General features: G+C 37.1%; 1 protein-coding gene across 1 annotated transcript in view; it reads left to right on the forward strand.

Annotated features, from left to right (window-relative positions):
- The window catches only part of CHD7 (chromodomain helicase DNA binding protein 7), a 224030-nt gene that overhangs the window by 91090 nt on the left and 118006 nt on the right, over positions 1-14934 (forward strand). The window contains exon 4 of the mRNA XM_081324248.1: positions 13074-13504. Within this exon, the coding sequence (XP_081180374.1) occupies positions 13074-13504 (431 nt within the window). The remainder of the gene's footprint in view (positions 1-13073; positions 13505-14934) is intronic.

Genomic DNA, 14934 nt, shown 5'->3' on the forward strand with positions numbered 1-14934 from the left:
GAAGAGGGCAACTAGCAGCAAGAAAAGATCGATGGACTGAGTTACAGGGCAATCAGTACATTATTGGAAGATCTGAAATAGTGACAGATTGTTATGGAGAAAATATATATATTCACCAAGAATTGATATTGGCTTAATGGCACTTAATCAAAATGAAAAAGGGTTAAGAATAAATGCATAGTCAATTAAAATGGGTTGAATGCAAAAGAAATAGTTTAGGAGGTATGATGGGATAGAGAAAATGAACAAAGATCAAATTGCAAAATAAATATATTGTAAGGGTTGAAGCTGACAAACAGGAAGCTACCTAACAAGGCAGGAAATGTTACACATAAACTGGTTTCCAAACTCAAGTCTGTTAATTGAATAGCAGAAGAAAAGTCCTGGGATTTATATCTGGAGTAAATACACACAACACATACAATTTCTATTGGAGGCTGATTTCTCTGTACAGTATGTTTGGCTTCCATTTTGTCTGCAGTAGTTCAACTTATTTAGTCATATTGTCTCTGAGATTCTGCTGGGTGAAGCACCCCATGGTCTCTGAGTAATTGCAAACTTAAGCTCTCTAAAAAAAATCTGATCTATTAATGACCAAGGAAAATGAACGGGAGTAAGAAGGCATTCAAGGTGGGCTGGACTTAGATCTCTTGCAGGTGCACAGGGACTCATGACTTATTTATTTATTTTATTTTATTTTTATTACATTTATATCCCGCCCTTCTCCGAAGACTCAGGGCGGCTTACAAGCTTAGCAGTAGCCTTCATTCTATGTATATGCCTGCTTGTTAGGGCTTTCACACACACCCCAAGCGGCATTATTACAAAGTCAGCTTATTGCCCCCAACAATCTGGGTCCTCATTTTACCCACCTCGGAAGGATGGAAGGCTGAGTCAACCTTGAGCCTGGTGGGATGCAAACCTGCACTAATTGCAGGTTGCTGGGTGGGGAGTGGCCTGGCTGCGGGGGCCCTGAGATGTCGGTGCAGGGAGCAGCTCCACCCAACCCACTTGCCTTGCCTCATCAGACGGTGAGTGTTTGAGCAACCTTCTTCGGGCTCAACCTAGTCATCTCCTACAATGGCTTTTAAAATTGTTGCTGTTTCTCATAAAATAAAATCTAAAATTACCGTATATACGTGAGTATAAGCCGAATTTTTCAGCCCACTTTTTGGGCTGAAAAATTCCACTTCGGCTTATACTCCAGTCAACAAAAAAACTTACCGAGGACTTGTGCGCGGCCGAGGCTTTGGTGCTTCCGGGATCGCGCGCACCTCTCCCAAGCCACCGCAGTCCGAGACCTGCAGGTCTCCGTTCCTCCGCGCCCTGCCTGCCTGCTTCTTTCAGCTGTCTGCCCATCAGCTGTCCATAGGGATGCTGCAAAGCTCTCCTTCTCTAGGCCTTGGACTCCCTCCTGGCTGAAGAGTAGATGAACCAAGCCAGCAAGGAGACAAAATGTTTCTGCAGCTGTTTTTCCTCTGAAGGTTTTTTTTGTTTTTTTTTTTAAAGTAATCTCCGAAGGTTATGCCAGAAAATGGAGGACGCTGGGTCTTTGCAAGCTTTAGCTGTCCGCCTGGCTGCCTGAAGGCCGCCCTTTTCAGGCAGTCTGACAGACAGCTAAAACTTGCAAAGACCCAGCGTCCTCCATTTTCTGGCACAACTTTTAGGGATTTATTATTATTATTCCTACTACTACTATTACTACTACTACTACTTCAGGAGTAAAAAGTTGCAGAAAAAAATTCTCTCCTTACTAGCTTAGTTCCTCTACTCTTCCATCTGGAGCCAAGGTAAGATTTTAAAAAGGGATATTGGTTGGAAGGCAGAGGGAGAGTTTAGTTTTAGCATCTAAAAAAAGGGGGGGGGAAATCAGCGAGTACATCCCAACCAGCTTTTTATGTTTTTGTTATTGAAGAAATATGGGGGAGGGGGAGGGGTTCTGGGGTGGGTTGGGGAGGGGATAATATTGTAACTTCAATAAAAATTTTCAATAAAAAAAAAGAAATATGGCTTTCTGGGGGAAGGTGGGGAGGGCGTTAAGGAAGGAAAGGGTTTTTGGAAGCTCGTCCTGAAGCTGCCTTTTGTGCAAGGGGCCTTTTCTCAAAGCCTAGAGAGGCAGCTTTGTTGCCTCCCCGTAGACAGCTGATGGGCGAACACCAAAAGCTCCAAAAGGCTAGGGAACTAGTCCCAGAACACCTTGGTAGGAGGAAGGGCAGAGGCAGAATTGGGAAAGAGGTAAGACAGGGTTTTCCTTCCCAGATGTTTCTCTTTGGCAAGACAGCCAGCTGTGCTGAAGCCCAGTATCTGGGGGTGGGGGAGACCTGAGGCAGGCGGGCTGGTGCTTGCATTAGGCCTCCCAGGATCCCAGAGGCTTGCAGAGCGCGGATCCAGCCTCCGAGGCATGCAGAACGGCGGATCGGCTTATACTCGAGTCAACAACTTTTCCCAGTTTTTGGGGGTGAAATTGGGGGTCTCGGCTTATACTCGAGTCGGCTTATACTCAAGTATATACGGTAATTCAGATTAGCAAACTATATTCTATATTTTGCCTTTATTATATATTAACTTTCTGGGTTTATATTTTCTGTAAATTTCTAGTTTCACATTTTCTGGAAATAACCTTTGTATAGTATTAGATCTATTTATAAATAAACTTTGTATTAACATTGTCTTTTGAGTTATACTTCCATTCTTCACCTTTTAGATGGTAGGGGTAAAAACATATTGTTAAAGACAAGAAAAAAGGTTTTTCCTCATATATCATAGGAATTAATAGTTCCTCATATTAATGTAAGAATCTGTATTATTAGTGTCAGGAACTTTGCTTATTTTTCTTCAGTTGTATAAGTTATTATAAGACATTCCAGATTGAACTGAGTTTGTGAGAAAAATGAAAGGGTTATAAAGATTAAATTTAAAATATTTTTCCAATATAACATTTTCAGATTAATTATTAAATAATAAGTAATATTGGAATGAACAAATGAACAAACAAGGTAGAATTGTTGTAGGAGAGTCATACAACTGAGAGCATCTAGAACAGAGGTCCTCAACCTATGGGCCGCGGCCCACTACTGGGATGTGGCCTCTTGGCCACTGGGTGTATGAATAGCTGGGCAGTGCATGCATGTGTGCTCATGCTCATCCTCCCTCATGCCAACATTGCTGCAAGTATTGTGTGGTCAGCGGTAGTGTTGCTAGTATTGCCTAGATAGCGGCAGTGCCGCAAGTAGCAAGTGGCCTGCACTGTGATCCTTGCCTGGGGGCGGCAGCGCAGCAGGCCATGGCACAAGCTTCCAACCGGGGGCGGCATCGCTGCAGGTGGCACCATTGCTGTGGGCCATGGCGCGATCTTCACACTGGTGGTAGCATCACCGTGAGCCTGGAGGTGGTGGCACCACAAGCCTCACACAGGCACTGCTGTTGCTGAGAGTCTCGCACGTGCTCACAGCCTGTTTGTATGTGCCTGCACATGTGTGGCCACATTCACATTTGTGCATGCGTGCGTAAGGCACCTGCCCCTCCATTTCCCACTGGGCCGCCAAAACAAAAAGGTTGGAGACCCCTGATCTAGAGAACTGTTCTTTACATATTTGTGTATTTTGAACATCACAGAGAAGGTGGTCACTGTTTTTCACTCATTAACGAGAAAGAGAGAGCGCAAAGATGCAAAAAGAATAAAGAGAAATAGAAAAAAACTATGAATTTCCTTTGTGGCAGATACAAGTATGATTACAAACTTACATCTTTCTCTATGATTACAGAAAAGCTCAGTTTTTTTCTATTATCCATCAGACTACATCATCAGTACTTTTCTGATGACGTATATATAAGAAGTATATAATGTGCTTACAGTCAACCCTAAATGTGGATAATAGTGTCTTTTGTCTAATCAAGTTAACTTAGCCATCTCTGCAAATTCCTTTATCTGTACCACTCTTTTGTGAGCAGTATTGAATCTTTGCACTTTTGAGTGTATAAAAATCTTGCTGCAGATGTCATATATAAAGACAAAGTTCCATGACTTTTTCTGGTTCCCTGTCCATTAGTCCAGAGGTACCCAATCTTTTGGGACCAGGGACCGGTTCTGTGGAGAGAGGTTTTTCTGCGGACCGGAGGGTGCATAGTTTTGTGTGCTGCCTGCATCTCATGGATGGGGCTTTGGTTGTTTGTGCGGACCGATGCTGGCATGCTGTGGCCCAGTGCTGGTCCACCAACAAAGTTGGTGACCCCTGCATTAGTCCCAAACAAAATGCCTCTGGTTCCAACTGTACTTTAAAGTGTTCTGAATTTTTATTTCAGCAACAAATTTTCCAATTGTTCCATTGTATATTATAAGCAACATTTTAAACCCATTTTATCATACAGGTAGTCCTCTCCTCAAAATATAGCTGGTCACATAACAGTGCAAAGTTATGACAGACCTTCTCCCAAAAGCTACTTAAAGACCCATTTCAAAGTTACAGCCACTGCAGCACCCCTATGGTCATTATGACTGACGGGGATGCTTGAGCACCCCCCTCATACACCTTTCTCCCTCCATCCTGCTCCACCAGGACCCTGTAGGACATGGAGCTAGTCACCACATGCCCATCGCCCATCACACACTTATTTTTTGAAGATCTCCAAATTTCATGTTGGAAAGAAGGCCAGGCCACATGTCCCTACCACATAGCAACCTTCGAGAAGCAGCTGTCATTTTCAGCATGTCCATAATTCCAATGACCAAGGGACAGACCACTCAATTTTTCTGCCTTAACGTGTCTGCACAGTAATATTAATATCTTAAAATTGCTTAAATTTTAAATATTAAAAATATTTAATGTATTTCTTCAAAATTCTGTTGAATTGTGGGGAAACCACTCTCAGTCACTCAGGACTATTATTTTAACTCCATGTGATATAACTTTACTCCAGTGAATCTACTATGTTCATCAGTTAATAAAACTTCTGGATTTAGCTGAGGGTTAATATTGTAAACAATTTCATTTCTCTTTTTAATATATGCTGAAGTAATTTTTTTACCCAAAGGTCTCTTGTAGGCAAATGATGTATTGCTTTAATTTTTTCAAATAATGATTTTCCCCTCTTTTGAGAAGCATGTTAAACATTTATAATTCATATTCCAAGAATTTAGAAAAACCCGTACCTGTAGGAATAGTTCAGTATTATCTTTTTCCAATTTCTGTTGCCTCTACTGTGACCATTATGTTGATACCTCTGAAGCTTATCTTCTCCAAATCTTCTTTTTGTTCTTTCTAAAAAATCTCTTGTCTTTTAGACAGAATTCAATTGTTTTTTGCTTTTAAAAATAAAAATTGTGCTTTCCAATATCTCTCATCGAAATAAGATCTTTTTCTGTTTTAATTTTTCAGCCAAGAAGGATTTTCTTTTCTCTTACACAAAATCCTAATAGGAATCTTTTTCAAAACAATTAATATTATCCATTTTCAATCTTGTACTAAAATACTGCTGCAGGACTTGATCCCTTGTTTTCTTTCTAACAAAATGTATTAAAATATCCCTAGAACGTTCTTCCATTTGTTCAAAAAATTTCTGAAGTATATCTTGTGTAAGTATTTTTTTCCACAGATTGCTCCAATTCTCTTTCCCCTCTCTTGCCATTTTGTAGTAGTCATTTTTAATCCAAAAGTAAAGATGTCTCAAGCAGGCAAAATAAAAAGATAAGCCTCTTTTTTCCTCCTTTATTATCTTCTTGTTTCAGACACTTTCATTTTAGTAGCTCTGGATACCTTCAGCCACGACAAGCATCACATCTCCATGGCAACTAAAGTCACAGTCTGATTCTTTACCTTATCTTTTTTTATGCAGATTCCACCAATTGCATACACATTTTTAGTATAAACAGCAAGCATTCACTTAGTCTTTTTAACAGGTTTAGTGAAAAACAATACCAAAGCACATTCATCAAAAGTATAGGTAATAAAAATAAAAATAGGAAAACGGGAAAAATACTGTTTGCTTCTACATTTAAAAAACTTTCTTAGACCTTATTTAAGTGTTTACAAATCTTGAATATTTAAATCATAGTCTCTCTCTCATTTGTGATCTTGAAAGAAGGTTTACTTCATCATAAGGAGTTTTATTTTTATGCAAAGAAAACCATTCTTCATCTGTAATTAATTATTTCCTGAAGTGCTTAGAAAGTGGGGTTGGAAGCAATAATGAATTTCAGGACTCCTGGCAGCTCAATTCCCAAGCCACTGCAAAAGTTTTTCGATTTCTACAGTTAACTTGGAAGGAACTGCCATCTGGAACACATGTGGTTTATCTCTTGATCTCCCTTTGATCTAGGGAGATTACATTGACCAGAATCTGACTTTCAGATGGAATTCAGAACTGAAGTGACTCTCCTCACCTTTGAAAAGCATCAGATTGCCATGATTCCTGACCAGAAGCTACATTTCAGTACCTTCTAGTGCGTATGGGTTGTAAAATAGCAAAAGAAATTCTATATTGACTCAAAGTGAAATCAGGTGTTTCTAGTGAAGCAACTGATTACAGATAATACTTCCCAAAATCTGATGGTGAATATGAATAGTGATTCAGAATTCATGGACTGTAATTGCCAAAAAGTTAAATGATTCTGACAGGATATAAATGAAGTAAAGTGTCCCTGGGCTCTACCTGTAGCATTTCCTTATTCTTTCGAAATCTCTTGTGTATCGTCATCCTACTCTGTTGTTCATGAGATGACTAAAATATTTTGATCCAGCTCAGTGACGTCATTTCTTGGATAACTGGAAAAGCTAGATGGGGTCAGTCCTGATTAGTACTTGAATGGTAATCCACTACAGAATCATTGGCTGTAGCATTGACCAAAATAATATTAATATTATATGTTAATTTATTATATTTTCTATCTCAGGTTTGTTATTAACATGAGATTTCTTGCTAGCCCAATTAAGTTGTATCACAAGAGCATGGGGATACCAGCTACAATTTTCTCCTTGCTGTTGCGTTAATGGGAGGATTAATTTTAGTCTTTATACAAATTGATGAATATCGCATGTTCTGAACTAGTTCGTGTGATCTATGTATATATTACTCTTACATGGAATAAAGTTGAATAGAATTAGGTTATTAAAATTAATGGTGCTTACTTACTTACTTACTTACTTACTTACTTACTTACTTACTTCTGTAAGTCCTTATGATTTTTATTATATTTTAGTTTTATATTCCATAACTCTGCTAGGGCAGTATTGAGTTTAATCTCCATTCTCCAAACTATATTTACCAGGCATAGAATCTATAGATATGACTCATAACTTTAGACCTAAGTACCCCCCTTTAATTTTGCTCCTATTAATTAGTAGCTTTATATAACACACACACACACACACACACACACACACACACACACTCACTCCCTAGTTCACCACATATGGATCTTCCTATGTGTTTGTTGTAAAGGGCATACTTCCTGTATATGTATGAGTATTGGAAACAAAATAAATCCTTTGCAAAACTGTAACTCTGTATGTAGAAAAGCAATTGAAAATATTTATTTATATTCATGCCAGGCATAGGTGATAAGGCCATCTTTTTAGGATAAGCAATTTTATATGGAGTCTAGAGAAGGAGTAACAAAATAATAAACTCTGAGGACTACAGAAAGAAATGTAACAAAAAGGAGTTTATACAAATAGCATTCATTATACGCTGTCATATATTTCTAATTGCTCATTACTTTCTCTGTGTCCATGCTGCACTTCACATATAAAGGCAGGGAGGATATGTTACAGACTTCATAAGTTAAATAATTTGATTGGTGCATCCAGAAAGAGAGTCTTCTCTGTTGTCCCCCCCCCCCCCCCCGTCCTTTGGAATATTCTGCCCTGGCCCCAGAGGGGAGGCTAGCCTCCACTCTCCTGGCCTTTCAAACATTTTCAGAAGTGTTTGAAGACTTGGCTGTGCCAACTTGCTTGTGGTTCACAAACACACAACTTTGGGTTGGTTAGTACATAGAAGGCCCACTCCCTGTCGTTTGAACTTTTAATCTCAATTATTCTGTTCCTGTTGTAACTGCTTCCTACTAAAATGAATGAATGAATGCCTAGAATTAGTCTGTGAGTGAGATAGGAATTTTCCAAATTTGATATATAAATATAAAAATAAAATAAACATCTAGTCTCTTTCTCTTTTCAAGGATCTCATCAGTTCTATCCAACCACAGTTTTGTTGGTCTTCCTCTTGATACATTCACTTTTCCTTCATATATTTGTTTGGTAACTTCAATTTTCATTCATTCTCTCTAAATGAGGAAATCATATCAAAATACTTCTTTCATACTGGTCACACATTTTAATGTTCACCACCCATTCTAATGTAAGTCAGCAGTAAGTCAAAACAAGTATTAGGGCAGCTTGCTCCATTCCTATAACATAAGGCATTACCAATCAGCACAAAGAAGCATCTCATACAAACCATATTAATCTCCACCCTATCTTACCAGTGTCCGACATGGACATTTACAATAGAACATAAATGAAAGTTAGTCACCATGGAAATGAGATGTTTGATGAAAGCTGCTGGAGTGACCAAAAGAGATAAAGTCAGTAATGAGACTGTAAGAGAAAGAATTGGCATAGTACCAGTCTTAAATTACACAAAAACAGCAAATAAAGTGGTTTGCTTACCTGGAGAGGATGTTGTGGGATTTCATACCATACAAAGTATATATACAAAAAGAGAATAAGGTCAAAGAACACATGGTAGATCCAGAAGATGGAGAGACAACATTACAACAACATTAATTAACAATGGTTGACGTCACCAGAAAAGTAAGAGCCAGACATTTGTATCTCCCTCGACCCCCATGGAGGAGGAGGAGGAGAGAAGAGAAGAGAAGAAGAAGAAGAAGAAGAAGAAGAAGAAGAAGAAGAAGAAGAAGAAGAAGAAGAAGAAGAAGAAGAAGAAGAAGAAGAAGAAGAAGAAGAAGAAGAAGAAGAAGAAGAAGAAGAAGAAGAAGAAGAAGAAGAAGAGGAGGAGGAGGAGGAGGAGGAGGAGGATTTTTACAAGATATTCTACAAATAGCTACTTTTTTCTTTATTATCTACTGGCTGATGAGTTCTGTCAAAATGTAATCTGTGACAAGTGAGTACTTATTTTCCATCACATTGCATGCACTGACTGAATGAAATAACACCATTATTTGGTAAACAGCAGAAAAATAATTGGCCTGACATTTTAAGTACAGCTAAATGTAGTTATAATACCTACGTTCATCCCTCTACTCAAACTTTTTCGATTTCAGGCCAGCTACTACTATGCCCATAGCTGGTGCTGAATGCCTTCCAGTTTTGCAGACTCCTGTTTTCTTCAGGAACTTCAGGCTCTTGGGTTAAATTCTCCTACAATTGCTCTGCTGATATTAGCATCAGGAAGCATCACATTTATCTCCCCCCACCCCACATAAGAAAAGGGATGTCAAATTTATTGGACTGTTTCCTGTGATGATGCAGGTTAACCATTGCAGCTTTTAGCCACACTGAAAACATTTGCAGCTTTCCGTCTTTTCTTCCTGATCCTGGAATACCTTCATTGTGTGTTTCTGCCTCTCTTCCACCTCCTATTTTGGAGTGGAGGAAATATACTGTTGGCCTTCCTGGGTAAACCATATAGGAAAAACAACTAGATTAGCTAAATCTAGTTTATTATAAGGCTATATTAATAGAATCTTGCAGGTACAATTTTTCTGTCTATTACTTTTAACTGCTAGATGCATAAGGGCTGGTCCTTCCTAACTTTCTTTCTTTGACTGCTAAATGAGTATGGGTCTAAAGGAGTCTCTCTTGTCTGATTGTTTACTACGTAGCATCTTCTATCCCCTTCAAGATTACCCATGTACTCCATTACATGGAATTCAGAGTAGAGCGTATTTTATACTTGTGGCATTGAAGGTGCAATCATGCCATAGCTGCCTAAGGACATGTAGGAAGATGTCTGTACATTTCAGTGGTGTTGATAATTAGTGGAAGACAACAGTTGCATGACTAATAAGACATTAGATTTTTTCATTTGAAGTTGAAATATCTCCTTTTTCTACTGCTCACAGTCAAGAAGGAGAAAAATGAAGGGAATTCCCAAGATAGAAGGATAGGGACAATCCTGCAGTTATCCATCAGCAGAAGGAGATGGGAAAGAATCACAATACTTGTGAACTCGGAAGAGGAAAGAATTGCAACTGGTTTTTTGCAATTTCCAAAAAATCTTACAATCACCTGATTTCGATGCTATGACAAGTAATTTATTGCAGAACTCAGATGTGAATCTTGATAATTATTCTAAATAAGAGTGATTAGCCCAAGATTTCTCACTGTGTTTCCACAGTGGTATGTAATTATATAGTAAATAAAATGTGTGATCCACTGATTTAATCTACATAACAACACTAAAAGACAATATGTGTATGAAAAGCAGACTAAATTAAAAATATATGCTATTGAAATTTTAAAAGGAAGAATAATATAAGAAGTGGAATAGATCTTTGAGATCATCTAGTCCAACATCCTGTCAAGGGCAGGAATCAGTACTGTGGCATCCATAACAGATAGCTATCCAATTTCTGTTTAAATGCTTCCAGCACAGAAGAGTCCACACCTTCCAAAGCATTTTGTTTCATTGTTCACACCCCTTGATATTAAGAAATGTGTCTGGGTGTAATTTAAACTCATTATTCTTTGTCATGTTTTCTGCAGCATCTGTGAATAATACTGCCTTTTTCTTACATGAAGGCCATTCAGATATACAAAGACAACCATCACATTTCTTTTCATCTTCTCTATTATAAACACCTCTGGCACTATTTTCTTAAGTTTTTCCTTCCAGGTTGTTTCTGTAATCTTCTGCACTTGATTTCCATAATTTCTCAAATATCAATCAGAATAGAGCTGGAAGGGACTTTGGAGGTCTTCTAATCCAGGTCCCTGCTCAATCAGGAGTCCCTATACCATTTCAGACAGGTGACTGTCCAGTCTCTTCTTTAAAAACCCCAGTGATAAAGCACCTACAACTTCTGAAGGCAAGCTATTCCACTGGTTAATTGTCCTCACTGCTAGAAAGTTTCTCTTTAAGTAAGATCTGAAATGCTCTTCACTGTCCCCACCATCTGTTATTCTTCTACAATCTTCTCTGAGCAGAGTGTCAACTTCCTACTTAGCCTTTTTTAAATTTCAAGTGTTCAAGTCTGTCAAGATCCTTCTGTATCCTTAGCTTCTGAGGTGTTGGCTATTCCTGCCAAATGAGTTCCCCTTCTATTTTCTTATCTAAATTGTTTATGAAGATATTAAAGAGTACTGGGTCTAGAGCAGAACCTTGGGATACCCCTCTGTTTACTTCCCTCCATGTAGACGTAGTTCCATTAAGGACTACACACTGGAGTGTGGTTTGTCAGCCAGTTATCAATCCATCTGGTGGTGATACTATATGTCCTACATTTTTTTAACTTAATAAGAAGTAAGTTGTGGTCTACTTTGTCAAATGCCTTACTGAAATCCAAGTATACTATATCCACAGCATTTCGCTGGTCCACTAATTTAGTCACTTTGCTTGGTTATCAGAGCAAACAAATATCTTGGAATTAAAATCTGAATTTTTTTTTGATAAATGATTAAATAACAGCAAAGTAGAAATGACTAAAAAAAGGCAGACTTGGAAAAATAGGTGAAAAGATAAAAATATTAAAAGAATCACCAGAAGAAAGTATTTAGAATTTTATTAAATAAAAAACAGTATGAAACTAATTTACAGCTTGTACACATTGCACCTATGTATGAACTCTGAACATACTATATAAATGGAGATGTCATATTTCCATTGATATGAGAGGAAAATCCAGTTTGTCAAGTCACCAAAACAGTTGTTGAACAAGAGATTTTCTATAATTGAGGTAAATCTCGAATACTGTGTCATTAGTTTCTGAAGATGAAAGCGAACTCATCTTGAAAAACCTACACTACGTGGATTAAAAGAGAATCTTGGAGTATGTGGCTTGCCATGAACTTCTGTAATTATCACCAGCTGCTTGAGACAATATATTTTTAAATGGTGGTATCTCCATACAGTAGATTCATCTAATCATTCCATCAGCTTAGCTCTTCCTGAGAAAAGTTTCTAGTTATATTTTTTGTGAAGCAAAAGGAAATGCTGTTTCTCTGACACTATTTTACCATATAGAATAATTTCCTGTTTGGAACTATGTTTACATCATCCCTCTTAACATTCTAGAAGTTGCTTAAGACACTGCTCTTCTATAGAATGTTTGATGGCTAGTTAATAGTTGCCATATTTTAACTTTAAATTAATTGTTCTGTTTATTTTTTCATACAGTTTGGTTGTATTGTTTATTTTTTCCATTAGATTGCTTACACATTTTGATTTTAATACTTAGGTTGCGGACATTTTAATAGGCTGTATCTTTTTATTGGTTTGCTGTAAACCACTGTGAGTCTTTATCGATTGGCTGTTTATGTACTGAAGAAATAAATAAATGGCCTAAATTCCTTTTAAGAACAACAGAATATGATTGTAATGTGAGCAGTAAAACATGGACAGAGGAGATAAGAAATAGCCTTCAGGACAATATATCATTTTAAATTGCTTTGAAATTTTATTAATTTTGTACAAATTAAATGTTCTGGCACATATGCCAGTGTGTGTTTTCAAACTTTCTTTTATAGCATTTTATTTGTCTCTTTTCAAATCATTGTACTGATAACGGTTATGTGATTTTCATCAGCTGTTCATTAATTTGAACAAGGCAGCAAAGTCATTCTATATCTTGATAATTACAGTTAAAAGAATCATCATGTATTTTCATATTCTCTTACTTATATTCACCTTTTGCCCCTTTTTATTTAGGTTTGAACATACTGAAGTAGCCCCATCTTTCATGCTTCAGTTCCTGTTCTAGCAGAAATAATGATCATTTTCTAGAATGATTTCCATTTAAAACATGAAATGTATTTTCTGTATTGACATAACCTGCATATTTTATATGAACTAATTTTAAAGCATTTGGTTATTTAATGTTCATTTATATCTCCTAGCATTCTCCGTCAGAACCCTTCCTAGAAAAACCAGTGCCAGACATGTCTCAGGTTAGTGGACCGAATGCCCAGCTCTTGAAAAGTGATGATTACCTTCCCTCAATTGAGCTGCAACCACAGCAGAAGAAAAAGAAAAAGAAAAACAATCATATTGTTGCAGAAGGTCCCAGCAAAGGATTTGGTAAGGAAGGCTTTCCTAGTGGGCTTGATAACCAGGATCCTACCAGAAAAGCACTAGAAGGTTCCCTGGAAGAAAAAAAGAAAAAGAAGAAACCTAAGGTGAAAAAGGACCCGAAGGATTTGAAGGAACCCAAGGAGAAGAAGGAGCCTAAGGAACCCAAGACTCCCAAAACCCCCAAGATCCCCAAAGAGCCAAAGGAGAAGAAAGTAAAACAAACTACACCAAAACCCAAGACCAGCAAAAAAGCAAGGTATGGAAGGCAACAAATAGTTCAAGTCAAGTACTGTTTTGCAAGCTTAATATTAAATATGTTTAAATTAGTGAAAATGTTTTAAGATGCATTATAGCCCATTTTAAATTATTTTATATTGATTTAGAATTGACTAGCATAAACTAAAATGTTTTTCTTTTGTGATTTCCAAAATGCATTGAATTATAGGCTTATTTGGACCCAGCTACAGGGTAGAGAAACATAAATCTTAATTTCAATAAGAATTGCAAGTTTGACTTTGAGAAGAGGAAATTAATACAAGGATGCTGACTTCACTAAGTTACCCATTCACTTTCTCTTAACTTGTTCTTAAGAATTAGTCCCTCTGTCATTATAGTACTTTTGGGGGGAGAGACAGGATATATCTGTACTCTTCTATAATGTTCATTTCAAATTGTCTGTTGTTGAAACTACATTGTAAATACAAGGGGAACCTTGAATAACCTCATAAAGTATGTTTAAGTTTTTATGAAATAGGATCTTATTGCAGTTTTCTAAATTATCTTTATGAAAATCACAAGATTCTAGGAAGGAAGGAAAGGAAGGAAGGATCCTATGTTTGTGTGTCTATATGTGTGTAGGGCAGGAGAGAGAGAGAGAGAGAGAGAGAGAGAGAGAGAGAGAGAGAGAGAGAGAGAGAGAGAAAGAAAGAAAGAAAGAAAGAAAGAAAGAAAGAAAGAAAGAAAGAAAGAAAGAAAGAAAGAAAGAAAGAAAGAAAGAAAGAAAGAAAGAAAGAAGAAGAGAAGAGAAAGGTTTTTTTGTGAATTCTGACATGCAGGCCACAATTTAATTATACTGTTAATAATGTGACTTCATTTGATTTGAAAAGAATTTTAAAGAAACTACTTAGGGGAACAGATTTATTTCATGAATATTCATGTGTGCCAAGAATGTCACTATAGAGAAAACTTTTAGTTTTGTATTGCTAACTAATCTCATTTCATGGCCAGTATCCCAGAAGTATAGACCTTTGCATTTATTAATTGTTATTGTTTTGCTTTTAAACATTAGAAACATAATAAATAAGGCACTTGACCGATGGTTGCATGACATCTATTTTTCAGGAATAATGAAACCTATTCCACTTATAGAGGAAGCTCCATACCTTGTTTCTTTTCTTTTTAGCCCCCTTTTCTTTCTGCCCTTTAGCTGCATAATGATATTATCATGTAAATCTATAATTTAAGGAACCTGTGTTAATTTTATGTATTTTATGGAAGGGAACCCAATATATTTTTAAGGAAAATTTTAGAACCATTGGTATGCAAACAAGGTTAGGTTAAACAAATTAAGTATGATGTTCTTTCCTATACATTGCATGTTCATATTTTTAAGCTTGAAGTAAATCAACTGTTTAAATGCAGGCAAACTTTAAAACTTGTAGAAAAAACTACCCATATATATTAAGG

The sequence above is a fragment of the Vipera berus genome (genome assembly GCF_964194415.1).
Source record: "Vipera berus genome assembly, chromosome: 3".
Taxonomy (NCBI): Eukaryota; Metazoa; Chordata; class Lepidosauria; order Squamata; family Viperidae; genus Vipera; species Vipera berus.